Source organism: Myodes glareolus, chromosome 8 (genome assembly GCF_982192425.1).
Source record: "Myodes glareolus chromosome 8, mMyoGla1.1, whole genome shotgun sequence".
NCBI classification, from domain to species: Eukaryota; Metazoa; Chordata; class Mammalia; order Rodentia; family Cricetidae; genus Myodes; species Myodes glareolus.
The window spans coordinates 99342714-99356481 of record NC_142033.1 but is presented as its reverse complement, the minus strand read 5'-3'; the positions used below and the strand labels follow the sequence as shown (position 1 = coordinate 99356481).

Sequence of the window (13768 nt, the reverse complement as noted above, 5' to 3'; positions counted from 1 at the left end):
GACCAGCCCGGTCCCCGCTAGGCTGACTCTACACGGCTCTAGGATTGGTTAGGTTTAAACTCGTCGTCCAACCCGAGGCGGGAGATAGGAACTAGAGACTTTCGGGCTCTTTCCCTCCGGCTCGGGGGCCAGCCCCGCCCGACTGCGAACACCCTGCAGAACTCTCTTACCACGCCTGCGCACAGTCCCCAACCCCTTGCAGCTTCTCCTGAGGCTGTGTCGCTTAGCAACACTGGAGTCACAGTGGCCACGCTCTGGAGCAAGGGTTGGTCAGTGTTCTCTCCAGACCTTCCTGGCTGCCACGTGCCAGGCCGAAGGGGGCCATGGAGGGAAAGGAGAAACAGCAGTAAGTTCCAGGGTTCGGCTTTCTGTTTCCCCTTCTGAAAACCTTTTCTTTCTTGCAAAATGTTAAGCGAGACCCAAGGAGGGGCTCAGCGCCTATGATCCAGGCCCAAGGAGGGGCTCAGCACCTATGATCCAGGTCACACACTTCATCCAAAAGGTTTCTCACGCTGCTTTCCCGGGGTTGAGTGATTACTGTATATTTTTTTTTTTAAATGTACCATTTACTGAGCACATACTGTGTGCCAGAGACTTTACGCGCATCACCTAGCCTAAGAGGCCATCTTGAAATAATCATTCCTTACACTCCACGTTTAACGCATAGGTAAATTCTGTGGGCCTTACTTTTAAAATTATCCACTCTCCTGTTGTTCATCACTTCCTCTCTTGTCCTCACCCAGTGTCAGGTACCAGCTTCTCATGGATATGGGCATCACTTTGCTTCCCTAGTCTCTCCGCAGACTTCTCAAGACGTCCTCTTTTTTAAAAAATTTCTTTCTTTCTTTCTTTATTAAAAATTTCCACCTCCTCCCCTCTCCAATTTTCCCTCCCACTTCTCCCTCCCTCTCCAGTACTAAGAGAAGTCAGGGTACCCTGCCCTGTGGGAAGTTCAAGGCCCTCCCCCACTCCATCCAGGTCTAGGAAGGTGAGCATCCAAACCAACCAGGCTCCCACAAAGTCAGTCCATGCAATAGAATCAAAACCCAGTGCCATTATCATTGGCTTCTCAGCCAGCCCTCATCGTCAGCCACATTCAGAGAGTCCGGTTTGATCACATGCTCGTTCAGTCCCAGTCCAGCTGGCCTTGGTGAGCTCCCATTAGATCAGGCACACTGTCTCAGTGGGTGGACCAACCCCTCACGGTCCTGACTTCCTTGTTCATGTTCTTCCTTCTTCTGTTCTTCATCTGGACTTTGGGAGCTCAGTCCAGTGCTCCAGTGTGGGTCTCTGTCTCTATCTCCATCCATCGCCAGATAAAGGTTCTATGGTGATATGCAAGATATTATCAGTGTGGTTATGGGAAAAGGCCAGTTCAGGCACCCTTTCCTCTGCTGCCCAAGGACCTAGCTGAGGACATTCCCTTGGACACCTGGGAAACCCTCTAGAGCCAAGTCTCTTTCCAACCCTAAAATGGCTCCCTTAATTAAGATATCTTCTCAAGACGACCTCTAAAAAAAATTTGGAGCAGGTCACTTGTGTGCCACCTTCAAAGCTACTGCCTTCTCTGAGAGGACTCTGCTCCCGCATGCAGCTCACTTGCGAGCCATGACCTTTGGTGATCCTTACAGTGACACCCACACCCGGACAAGCATCAGCATCACCTAAGAATGTGCAGAAATGAAATCTCTTGGGGTCTCCTGGCACCAAACACATTGAATCAGGAACCCTGGGACCCCCACAATCTCCTGTTTAACAAGGCCTTCGGGTGGTGGCCTGTGCCTTGGAGGTAGTATAGCCAGTAGGAGAGATGTGATGCCTGCTCCCAAAGTGAAGTCTGTGCTGTTAGAACACCCGCTCTTACTGTGGGCCAGCTAGAGAACTAACTGAAACAGGTCCCTAGACACAAGCCTCTGAGATTAGAGGGCAAATTACACCTACAGATCCCTATGTTTGCCAAGGTCACCACAGGTACCAGGGCTGTTACTTTAGAGACCACACTTCATGTCTTAAAGAGGGGTACATTTCTGATACAGAGTTCTGGCAGTTACAGTTGGCTCTGTTGGAATGGTCTTTCCTCAAATACCCACTTAGTTGTGCCCATCCCTCCCTATCTTTTTTCAATTACCACCTTCACAATACAGCCCCCGCCCTGCCTAAATATGCAGTCTCTCTTTCTACATACATGCATGTCTTTTCTTCCTTACCATGTGACACAGTCTAACAGACTGTTTTATTTCCCATCCGCCGCCACTAGATCGTAAGCCCTGTGAAGACAGGAATTTCACCTGTTTTCTTCCTGTGTATCCTCAGTGCCTCGTGCGGCACTGGGCAAGAAAAGACCTGCTGAATGATTTAAGCATGATTCTTCCTTTCTTCCTCTCAAATCCTTCACAATAGCTATTGCTCTCTGATATAAATAAAGGAATGGAACCTTAGATATTAAATGGAAGAGTTGGGATTCCAATCAAACCTAACTACTGTTTGTTTGTTTGCTTTTGTTTTTGTTTTTTGCTATTGTTTGCCTTGCTGGTATAGGACCTAGGGTCTCAGGCACATTTGTGTTTTGTTTGTATTTTCCTTGTGCAAAGATGCTACTACAGAGCCATGGATTTCACATTTATTTGTTATCTATAGTCAATCATACCATGCAGTGCAGATCTCAGTGAATGCGTCCACATGTAAGCCACCATCCGTAGTTCTCCCTTCAAGGATCTAATCCTAGTACAACTGTGCTGCTGGGTTACAGCCAACAGATGGGGAAAAACTGACGCCAAGGTGTGACATGAGGGGCCGGCTTGTTGGGGTATCTGTCTCACCCGGTACCCCAAAGCTGGCAACTCCCAAGGAAAATCACACACAGGACTCCATAAGATTATAAACTGATTGGCCCATTGGGTCAGGCTTCTTATTAGTCCTTGTAACTTATATTACTCCATTATCATTATCTATGTTAGCCATAATGGCTCAGTACCTTTTCCAGCGGGGGCAGCTTACATGTTGCTTCTTCAGTGGTCTGCGCAGGAGTGGCTGAGGAACCTCCTTGCTTCCCAGAATTCTTCTGTTCTCATTGCATCACCTCTACTTCCTGTCTGGTTTTCCCACCTATACTGCCTGCCTGACCAATCAGCGTTTTATTAAAATATGATTGACAGAATACAGACAATTCTCCCGCATCACCAAGGCATTCACAGTCACAAATTAACTAACTGGAAAGTCAAAAGTTTTAGATAAATCTGCATCTCTGGGAACGTACTAGAAGCATGTTAGAAGATACTTTCCCGGTAACCAGCTTTTCTAAATCCTTTGCAGAGGCATCTTCGTTATGAAGCAAGGAACTGAAATCACAGACTCTGAGTAGTGTTTTTATGTGGAGAAGAGAGAGGGTTAAAGGTGTATAAAGGTATACAGCTACAACAAAGCCAGAATGGATAACAATTCTAGTGCACTCACCTGAAGTATGTAAACACTGCGACATAAACAGGGCACGCACCTGGGCCTCGGGCAAACAGTGATCAACCGAAATAGTCCCCACTGCATGGAACTTACTGATTCGTAAGGGTGTGTCTGGTGGCTGCTCGCTGAAAACAAAGAACTACTTGAATGCAATTTGAGTTACAGTAAAAGCCGTGGAAAGCTTGTCCACGCCTAGAGAATCGTGGGGAGGGAGATACAGGAAGCGTCAGTGGAGGTAACTTTTCAGCTGCTCAGGGGACTAGGAAAGAGCACCGGTAAGCAAGAACATGAGCAGGTGCCATAAGGAGAAGAGAGAAGGGAAAATGGGGACAGAGATGCTTTGATGAGGTTGGAGAAATTAGCTGGCTCACTAGCTATGATCAGGCCACCGGATTTTATTGTAAATGCAATGGAAATCCGTTTGAGGATTTTAATTGAAAAATGACACAACAGAAAGGATGGGCTGGCTTTGATTTGAAGTAAGGTAGGGCTATATTTTAAGAGTTGTGTATAAGTTCCATTTTTCACTATAAATCTGGAATCATTGTTATTGTTGTTATCGTTGTTGATTTAATAATGCATAGCTGGTCTTTCTTGTTAGACTTTCTTTGGACCACTGGCCACCAAATAATGACATAGAAACTTCTTATTAATTATGAAAGTTTGGTCTTTAGCTTAGGCTTGTTCTGAACTAGCTCCTATAACTTAAATTGACCCATTTCTATTCATCTACATTCTGCACGTGGCTCTTTACCTCTCTTCAGTACCTGTGCAACCAACTCCTCCCATGTCTTCCTGGCATATCCTGACACACCTAGATTCATCCTGAGTTCCTCTCTTTCCACAGAAATCACAGCTATTCTCTCTCACACAACACTTCCCCCTTTTGTCTAAATTAAAAGGAAAAGCTTTAACTCTAACAGAGTAAAAATATATACAATGATCAAATAGTAATTACATTCACAATGTTCAGTCCATGTGTATTTGGTAAATTTGGAGAAAATACTCTATATTCTATCCTATCTTGGTAAGTCCAAAGTTGTGAACCTAAACCATTTTCTACTATAACTTGTATTACCAACCTAAAAATATCTTTTTAGACATTAAAACATTTTCTTGATAAACAACTTAAATCTTTATGTCTATAAGCCTTTATAAACTTTACATCTCTTGTGTAAATTTTTTGAATTTAGTAACAAAGAAGATGGCATATCTAGTCTTTAACCCTCATCAAAGATCTGAGAAGGATAAAATATTACCTGAGTAAACAGGAAGTGCAGAGCAAACAAATTCTAAGACATTAGAAGCAACTGATACTTCTGTATGCCTAGATAGTCATCAGTGGTTTCTCTGCAGTGTTGGGGCATCCATCTTTGGCCTACCCACATAGAATATCTGACAGACTTTTCTGTTAAACAGGATTTTTGAAGGACTTTCCTACATTGTCTTGGCAAAGTTTGGCAGTTATTTTCTTTTGTGTTCTTCTTTTCCAATTTGAATAGTATACTGTTGTCAATTGAGATAAGGGTAGTTTCTTGCCCAGAGGCTATCTTTTGACACAAAGAAAGCAAACTCCATATGGAGTTTTTTTGATGCCCATCATCTTCTCTGAAGTAGATTGGTGCTGCTAAAAGCACACATGTCTCATTCTCATAAAACACCTTGTATTATTAAAACATTGTAAATGTCATATTCTGTAGATCTCTGAAGTGTTTGAAGACCACTTGTCTATCTAAAATATATCTCTGTTTGACCTTGAAAACATCCTAACATGGCTATAAGTTTGATTCTAATAGGTAACTAACTACTAACTTGTATTTCTTTATTATCCTAGTTTGTAATAATAACTTTCAAGGCCTAGAAATTTATATTACATTGTTAAATGGTCTACATAGATATAATATCTTAAACAAGAATAGAAACAGACATTGACTATGTTCTAACAAAAATGACCTTAAATTTGTATCAATATACAAAAATATCTTAAACAAGAGGAGAAAACATATAGTATAAGAAAAATAACCTCAAATTTATGTCAAAATATAAAAATCCATACCAATGTAAAACATTTTAAAATATTTAAGACTAATAATTGGGTTTTTTTTACAGGGGAGGGTTAAAAGTATATTCATTAATCTACTCTTTTATCCTATCATTTCTATATCCCCTTTTTTTCTTTTCACAAACAAGATCCTTGAATATAATCTCCTTTATTCAGCTTTTTTTCTCTGACCATTATCAATAACAACTTGTAACCAACCCCACTAAACAATGATAGATATTTATAAACCACTGAATGACCAAAAACTATCAGCCCACTTCTTGGGAATGTGGGCATCATGTTCTTAAAATTACTTCCTGCTATCTATGAGATAATGGCATCTCTAGGGGACTATGAAAAAATTGAAATATGGTCAAGTCCTGGGAGAGCTATTTGCATCATTTGTTATGCAGTCCCTGTGAAATGGGAAAGTGTAGGGCTTATCTGAAGTCCTGGCTGGAGTAGTGCATGAAGCTGAAGCATCTCAATTAGTTACCTTGACATTCTTCTGAGCAGTTTGCCGTCCAAAGGTAATCTTTGGGTAGTGTTTGTTAGCTTAGCGATGTTACCACAATCCAAGTGGAATCATTGTTGGGGGCCCCATACTCTTTTTGAAAACTTCAAAGATGACTATTAGGAATGATCATGGTTCACCACAGAAAACTTAAACATTTTAAATATCACATGCAGCAGATATCAAAGAGGTTAAAGGGGCACAATTTGTTAATTACATGCAGACTATAAAAACTTAATTCCCAGTTATGTGATAGAGACTCAAACCCCAAATCATGTACAAGAATTTAGATGAAGCCTTTTTCTAGAATTAGCACTCTCTATGACCATTAATATCATGACAGAAGTTTAATATCTATACATATTTTATAAATTATGAGATAGTATTTATACCTTAAGAAAAGTTTTAAAGAGTCTAAATAAAACCAAAAGATTATGAGATTAGTGGCAATAGAATAGTCCCATAATTTTGTTTTTTTCCATATCAGGTAACTCTTTTGAATGAGACAGAAATTTTGAATTTTACTTTAATAAGCAGACTTGTGTTTAGAGAAGGAGAGAGCCATACTTCAACTCCAAAATCAGTTTTAATTTTTAATTGAACTGGTACTCCAAAATGTTTGTAGAGAACAGCAGAAACAAATATTTGGAAATATTTATAAAATTTTATCCTGTTGGAAATGAGATATACTGATAGGTCAATTTACTCTTTTTCTTGGGACATTCTTTCTAGATGATTCATGCTTTTCCTTTAGATGTCTCATTTGTCCATTGGTCCTTGGACTTCTTAGTTGCATGCCTTTATTCTCCTGGAAAGACCAAAACAAAACAATGACCCAACCCTATCTTTGGAGAGTTTCCTTTTGGGCAAGTTATATATTATCAAATGAAAAACATTTGTTAGACTTGTAAGTTAATTTACATTGAATGACCATTCTGTTTGATGAAGTATCACCTCTTTAATCAAGAAGTCTCTCCTGTTAGAATCTAAGCTTTATCAGTTTTGATGGTACCCATATTTTCTTTCTTCTCCCATGGAAGCAAAAACAAAACCTCTTCCCCAATATATCATATCTTCTGGTTTCCATTCTGAGGTTAACACTTTTTAAAATTAATTTTATTGAGCTATACATTTTCCTCTGGTCCCCTCCCTTCCTCTCTCCTGCCTTTTTACCCTCTCCAATGGTCCCCATGCTCCCAATTTACTCAGGATATCTTGTCTTTTTCTACTTCCTATGTTGATTAGATCTGTATATGTGTTTCTTAGTGTCCTCATTATTGTCTAGGTTCACTGGGATTGTAAATTATAGGCTAGTTTTTCTTTGCTTTATGTCAAAATAACACTTGTGAGTGAGTGCATATAATATTTGTCTTTCTGGGTCTGGGTTTCCTTACTCAATATGATGTTTTCTAGCTCCATACATTTGCCCACAAATATTAAGATGCCATTTTTTCTGCTGTGTAGTAGTCCATGTGTAAATATATCACATTTTTCTTAACCATTCTTTGGTTGAGGGTCATTTAGATTGTATACAGGTCCTGGCTATGATAAACAATGCTGCTATGAACATAGTTGAGCACATATCCTTATGGTATGATTGAGCATTCTTTTGTATACACCCAAAAGTGCTATTGCTGGGTCTTGAAAAAGGTTCTTGCCTAATTTTCTGAGAAATCACCATGCTGATATCAAAAGGGGCTGTGCCAGTTTGCACTCTCACTAGCATTACAGGAGTGTTCCCTTTACCCCAACATCCATTCAGCATAAGTTGCCATCAATCTTTTTGACCTTGGCTGTTCTTACAGGTGTAAGATGCAATCTCAGAGTGGTTATGTTTCACATTTCTCTGATGACTAAGGATGTTGAATATTTTTTAAGTGTCATTCAGCCATTTTAGATTCCTCTATAGAGAGTTTACTGTTTAGGTCTCTACACCATTTTTTATTGGATTATTTGTTCTTTTGATGACCAGTTTCTTGAGTTCTTTGTATATTTTGGAGATCAGACCTCTGTCTGATGTGGGGTTGGTGAAGATATTTTCCCATTCTGTAGATTGCCATTTTATCCTGTTGACCATGTATTTTGCTTTAAAAAAGATATTCAATTTCAGAACTTTCCCTTTATCAATTGTTTCTCTTACTGTCTGTGCTATTAGGGCTATATTTAAGAAGTGGTCTTTTGTGCTAATGCATTCAAGTGTCCTTTCTACTTTCTCTCCTATGAGGGTCAGTGTGGCTGGCTTTATTTTGAGGTCTCTGATCCATATGAACTTGAGTTTTGTACATGGTTATAGATATGGATCTATTTTCATTTTTTTACATGTTAGTATCCAGTTATGCCTGCACCACTTGTTGAATATGTTTTCTTTTTTCCATTTTGTATTTTTTGCTTCTTTATCAAAAATCAGGTGTTTGTAGGTGTGTGAATTAATCTGGGTCTTTAATTTAGTTCCATTTGTCTTCCTGTCTGTTTTTATGCCAACACCAGGCTGTTTTCAGTACTGTAGTGGTGTAGGAGGGTCTTCTGTCTATGTGTTGCTTTCATTGGTTGAAAAATGAAACTGCCTTGGCCTTTTGAAAGGCCAGCGCTTAGGTAGACAGAACTGAATGCTGGGAAGAAGGGCAGACAGAGAGCCACCATGGAGCTGCCAGGTCAGACATGCTGAATCTTTCCCGGTAAACCACAACCTCGTGGTGACATAAAAATTATTAGAAATGGGTTAAATCAAGATATGAGAGTTAGCCAATAGAAGGCTAATGCTAATGGCCAAGCAGTGTTTAAATTAATACAGTTTCTATTTGATTATTTTGGGTATATGCTAGCTGGGTGGCTAGGACCAAAAACAGGCCCTCTCTCCTACAACAGATTGGCGCTCCAACGTGGTAAACTGACTCCACATAAAATCTGAGCGAGCTTCAAAAAGAATACAGAGTTTAACAGAGTTTTTGTTGTTTGCTGGCGGTGTGCCACAGAAAGTTTTTCCTGACTCAGCAGCTGTACCAAAAAAAAAAAAAAAAAAAAAGCCACATGGTTTTAAAACAGGGCTTTGTGCAGTCAGCACAAACTCTGGCTATGAAGCATTTCAATGGCTTTTATGGGACCAGAAGTTTGTGTTCCCACTCAGGATCAAGAAGAAAGCACTCTGAGACCATTCCAATGGCTCAACACTCTCTGCCTGAGCAGGTGGTGGGATCAGGTCTACTAGGAGTGCACAAGCAGAAGAGCATGGTTGATTCCTGCTGCCATACACAGAGACATTTCCAGGCTGTGCAGTGCTCTGTGTGGCAGATTTGGCTGTAACTCAGATAATAAGAGTTTATGTGCTGCACGCTCATTCTCAGAGTTAAAGTACTGAGTGCGGCTCCTGCCTAGCAGCCCCAAAGCTAGCAGAAATAGTACATCCACCATTTTGAAATTGGAGAGAGGTGGAGCCAACATCCAGAGCAGTTGCAACCAAGCTTCTTAGCATTTTAAAAGCTCTTCAAGACAGTAGAGAATTAAAGACAATGATATAGGACAGATTCAGATCTAAAAGACCTCTAAATGGGTCATAGTGTTAGATAAAGTACGTAGGCATGGGAAAGAGGATTAAAAGAGTATAGAGAGTCATAAAATAAAGTTAATACTTTAAAAAATAAAAGGGTAAAGTCTTTAAAGAGACAGAATACAGATAGTTATAAATTAAAAGAAATAAAGAAAAATAAGCCACGTAAAAATGAAAAATTCACAGAGAGTTTGGATTCTGTGTTTTCTTTGAATGTTTTGACTATGAAGGAGCTAAGCACAGAGAGACGTTTCATTGTGTGGACTGTTAAGCTAAGCCAGCATGGATATTATGACTTCAGAATTTGGGTCTAAGGATATGATGCTTTGGAAAAGAAGTTCTTCTTTTGTTTACACAGAAGATGAGAACCTGTGAATTTGCCTCCAGGCAAATATGGTTTGATAGACCACGACCTCCTTTGCTCAACTGCCAACTGAGATAAACCTAGCATAAACGATACACCATGAAAGGCCTGATTACCAGCGCCCCCATACAGCATGAAGCAGTTTGGAGAGAAAAAACTACACCCATATTCCCAAATATTGTTTATAAATGTTCTTTTACATTTAAAGGGGGATGTGATATAGATATAAATAATTTGCACTGGTATGGATTTTACTTTATTGATATAAATTTAAGGTCAATCTTGTTATATGTATATTTCTGCTCTTGATTAAGGTATTGTGATTGTGTAGTTTATTTAAAAATGCAATGTATAATTAGGAAATATAGGTTGTTAATGGATAATCGTTGATAATAGTCAAGCTTGTAGTCATGTTAGTTAGATTTTCTAGATATATAGAAATATATTTCAGTTAGATAGGCATTCTTCATATCTTTCAAAGACTACAGAATATGGCATTTAAAGTGTTTTAATAACTTAGGGCTTTTCATGACAATGAGACATGTCTCCTCCGGGCAGCACCAGCTACTTCAAGAGGAATATGGACATTGAAGAGGCTCCTTATGGAGTTTGATAGTCATTTGGGCAAGAAACTGCTCTTGCCTGGACTGATGCATAAACTGTACATGCAGTACCCACAGAGAGATGACTGCTGAACTTGCCTAAAGGTGATATGGTCCTTTGCGGTTCCTGCTTCATAAAAGAGTCTGTGAGACATTCTGTAGGACACAGACAAAAGTGACTGAACTATCTTTAAAATTTCCCACTTCATGGAAATATCTGCTGGATACTATGGGTCTGTAGGCTGAAGATGGATGCCCCAACAGTACAGAACAACTTTAGGTAAATGTCCCAGGAAGTGAGATGTCTCTGTCATTTTTAGAGTTTTGGAAGTTGCTTACAATGTACTTTCTGTTTACTTAGGTAATATTATATCCTTCTGGAGTCATTGATGGAGTTGAAGAATAGATAGTTATAGTTTTTCTTAGTTATGATAAACGATAAAGTAGATATAAATATTGTAACTGTAATTCTTGCTTGATAACTGTTTTGTTATGTGTAATTATACTATGTTAAAGTTAAAGCCTTCCTTTTTGTTTAAACAGAAAGAGGGGAAATGGTGTAGGAGGTTCTTCTGTCTATGTGTTGCTTTCATTTGTTGAATAAAGAAACTGCCTTGGCCTTTTGATAGGGCAGCACTTAGGTAGGCAGAGTAGACAGAAGTGAATGCTGGGAAGAAGGGAAGACAGAGAGCCACCATGGAGCTGCCAGGTGAGACATGCTGAATCTTTCCCAGTAAGCCATGACCTCATGGTGGCATACATATTATCAGAAATGGGTTAAATCAAGATGTGAAAGTTAGCCAATAGGAAGCTAGAGCTAATGGCCGGGCAGTATTAAAATTAATACAGTTTCTGTGTGATTATTTCAGTGATTAAGCTAGCTAGGCAGCTGGGAGAAACAAGGGGCCCCACAAGGGGCTCTGTGGTAGAATTTAAAAGTCAGGGATTGTGATGCCTTCATAAGTTCTTTTATTGTACAGAATTGTTTTGGTTATCTGGGTTTTTTGCTTTTCCATATGAGGTTCAGTGCTATTTTTTGAGGTCTGTGAAGAATTTTGCTGTTATATTGATGGGCATTGTATTGAATCTGTGGATTGTTTTTTGTAAGATTGCCATTTTTACTATGTTAATTCTACCTACCCAAGAGCACGGGCGATCTTTCCAATTTCTGGTGTCTTCTTCATTTTTTTTCAAAGATTTAAAGTTCTTGTCATATAGATCTTTCACTTGTTTGGTTAGAGTTACTCCAAGATATTTTATGCTATTTGTGGCTATTGTGAAGGATGATGTTTCTCTGAGTTCATTCTCAGCCCACTTATCATCTGTGTACAGGAGGGCTACTGATTTTTTTTTAGTTCATCTTGTATCCTGCTACATTATTGAAAGTGTTTATGAGTTTTAGAAGTTTCTTGGTAGAATGTTTGAAGTCACTTATGTAAACTATCATATCATCAGCAAACAGTGAGAGTCTGACTTCTTTTCCAATTTGTATCCCCTTGATTTCTTTTTGTTGTCTTATTGCTCTAGCTAGAACCTTAAGAACAATATTGAATATATATGGAGAGAGTGGACAACCTTGTCTTGTTCTTAATTGGAGTGGGATCACTGTGAGTTTCTCTCCATTTTGTTTGATGTTGGCTGTTGGCTTGCTGTACATTGCCTTTATTATGTTTAAGTATGTTCCTTGTATCCCTGCTCTCTCCAAGACCTTTATCATGAAAGAATGTTGTATTTTGTCGAAGGCTTTTTCAGATCCACATGAGATCATCATGTGGTTTTTATTTTTCAGTTTGTTTATGTGGTGGATTACATTGACAGATTATCATATGTTGAACCACCTCTGCATCTTTGGGATGAAGCTGACTTGATCATGGTAGATGATCTTTCTGGTGTGTTCGTGAATTTGATTTGCCAGCATTTTATTTAGTATTTTTGCATCAATGTTCATGAGTGAGATTAGTCTGTAATTCTCTTTCTTAGTAATCCTTTATGTGGTTTGGGTATCAGGGTAATTGTAGCCTAATAAAAAGAGTTTGGCAGTGTTCCTTCTGTTTCTATGGTGTGGAAAATTTTGAGGAGTATTGGTATTAGTTCTTCTTTGAAAATCTTGTAGAATTGTGAGCTAAAACCATCTGGTCCTGAACTTTTTTGGTTGGGAGACTTTTGATGAGTGTTTCTATTTCTTTAGCAAATATAAGTCTATTTAATTTGCTTATCTGGTCTTGATTTAATTTTGGTAAGTGACATTTATCCAGAAAATTGTCCATTTCCTTTAAGTTTTCCAATTTTGTGGAGTTCAGATTTTTGAAATATGACATAGTAATTCTCTGGATTTCCTTTGTGTTTGTTGTTATGTCTCCCTTTTCCTTTCTGATTTTGTTAATTTGGATATTTTCTCTCTACCTTTTGGTTAGTTTGAATAAAGATTTGTCTATTTCATTGACTTTCTCTAGGAGTCAACTCTTTGTCTCACGGATTCTTTGTTTCTATTTTATTCATTTCAGCTCTCAATTTGTTTTTTTCCTGCCATCTAGTTCTCCTGGGTGAGTTTGCTTCTTTTTGTTCTAGAGTTTTTAAGTGTTCTGTTAATTCACTAGTGTGGGATTTTTCCAGCTTCTTTATGTAAGCATTTAGTGCTATGAAGTTTCCTCCTCACACTGCTTTCATTTTGTCCCAGTAGTAGGGAGTGCCTGTGTTTCAATAGACTGCCTGAGGAAAGGTAGGCCTTCTGTCAGTGAATTCCCTGCCCAACAAGGGAACCTGTCCCATAGATTTGGATATGTTGTGTGGTCATTGTCATTGAATTTTAGAAAGTCTTTAATTTTTTCCTTTATTTCTTCCTCAATCCATTGATGCTTCAGGTGAGCACTGTTTAATTTCCATGTTAAAAGTGGGTCTTTATTACCCACTTCTGTTTATTAAGTATACTTTTTAAAGTGTGATTAGATCTTTCCATAACTGCTTGCCTTGTAGAATTGTGTGGTATACCTATAATATGATTTATGCTGTTACATGCAAAAAAATCATTTCATTTTACTAGAAATATATGCTGGAGCATTGTCAGTCTTAATATGTACAGGTATCCCCATGATGGCTATAACTTCTAATAAATGTCTAATTACAGAATCAACCCGTTCAGAACTCAAAGCAGTTCCTGAAGAAGTATTTATGGTATGGTGTATATATTTTAATTTTCCAAACTCTGTGAATTGAAGCACATCCATCTGTCAAATTTCATTTATTGGAG

At 38.8% G+C, this 13768-nt stretch overlaps 1 protein-coding gene across 1 annotated transcript in view; it reads left to right on the top strand.

Annotated features, from left to right (window-relative positions):
* Window positions 1-218: 218 nt before the first annotated feature.
* The window catches only part of Cimip6 (ciliary microtubule inner protein 6), a 48412-nt gene continuing 34862 nt past the window's right edge, over window positions 219-13768 (top strand). The window contains exon 1 of the mRNA XM_048427576.3: window positions 219-346. Within this exon, the coding sequence (XP_048283533.3) occupies window positions 324-346 (23 nt within the window). The 5' untranslated portion in view covers window positions 219-323. The remainder of the gene's footprint in view (window positions 347-13768) is intronic.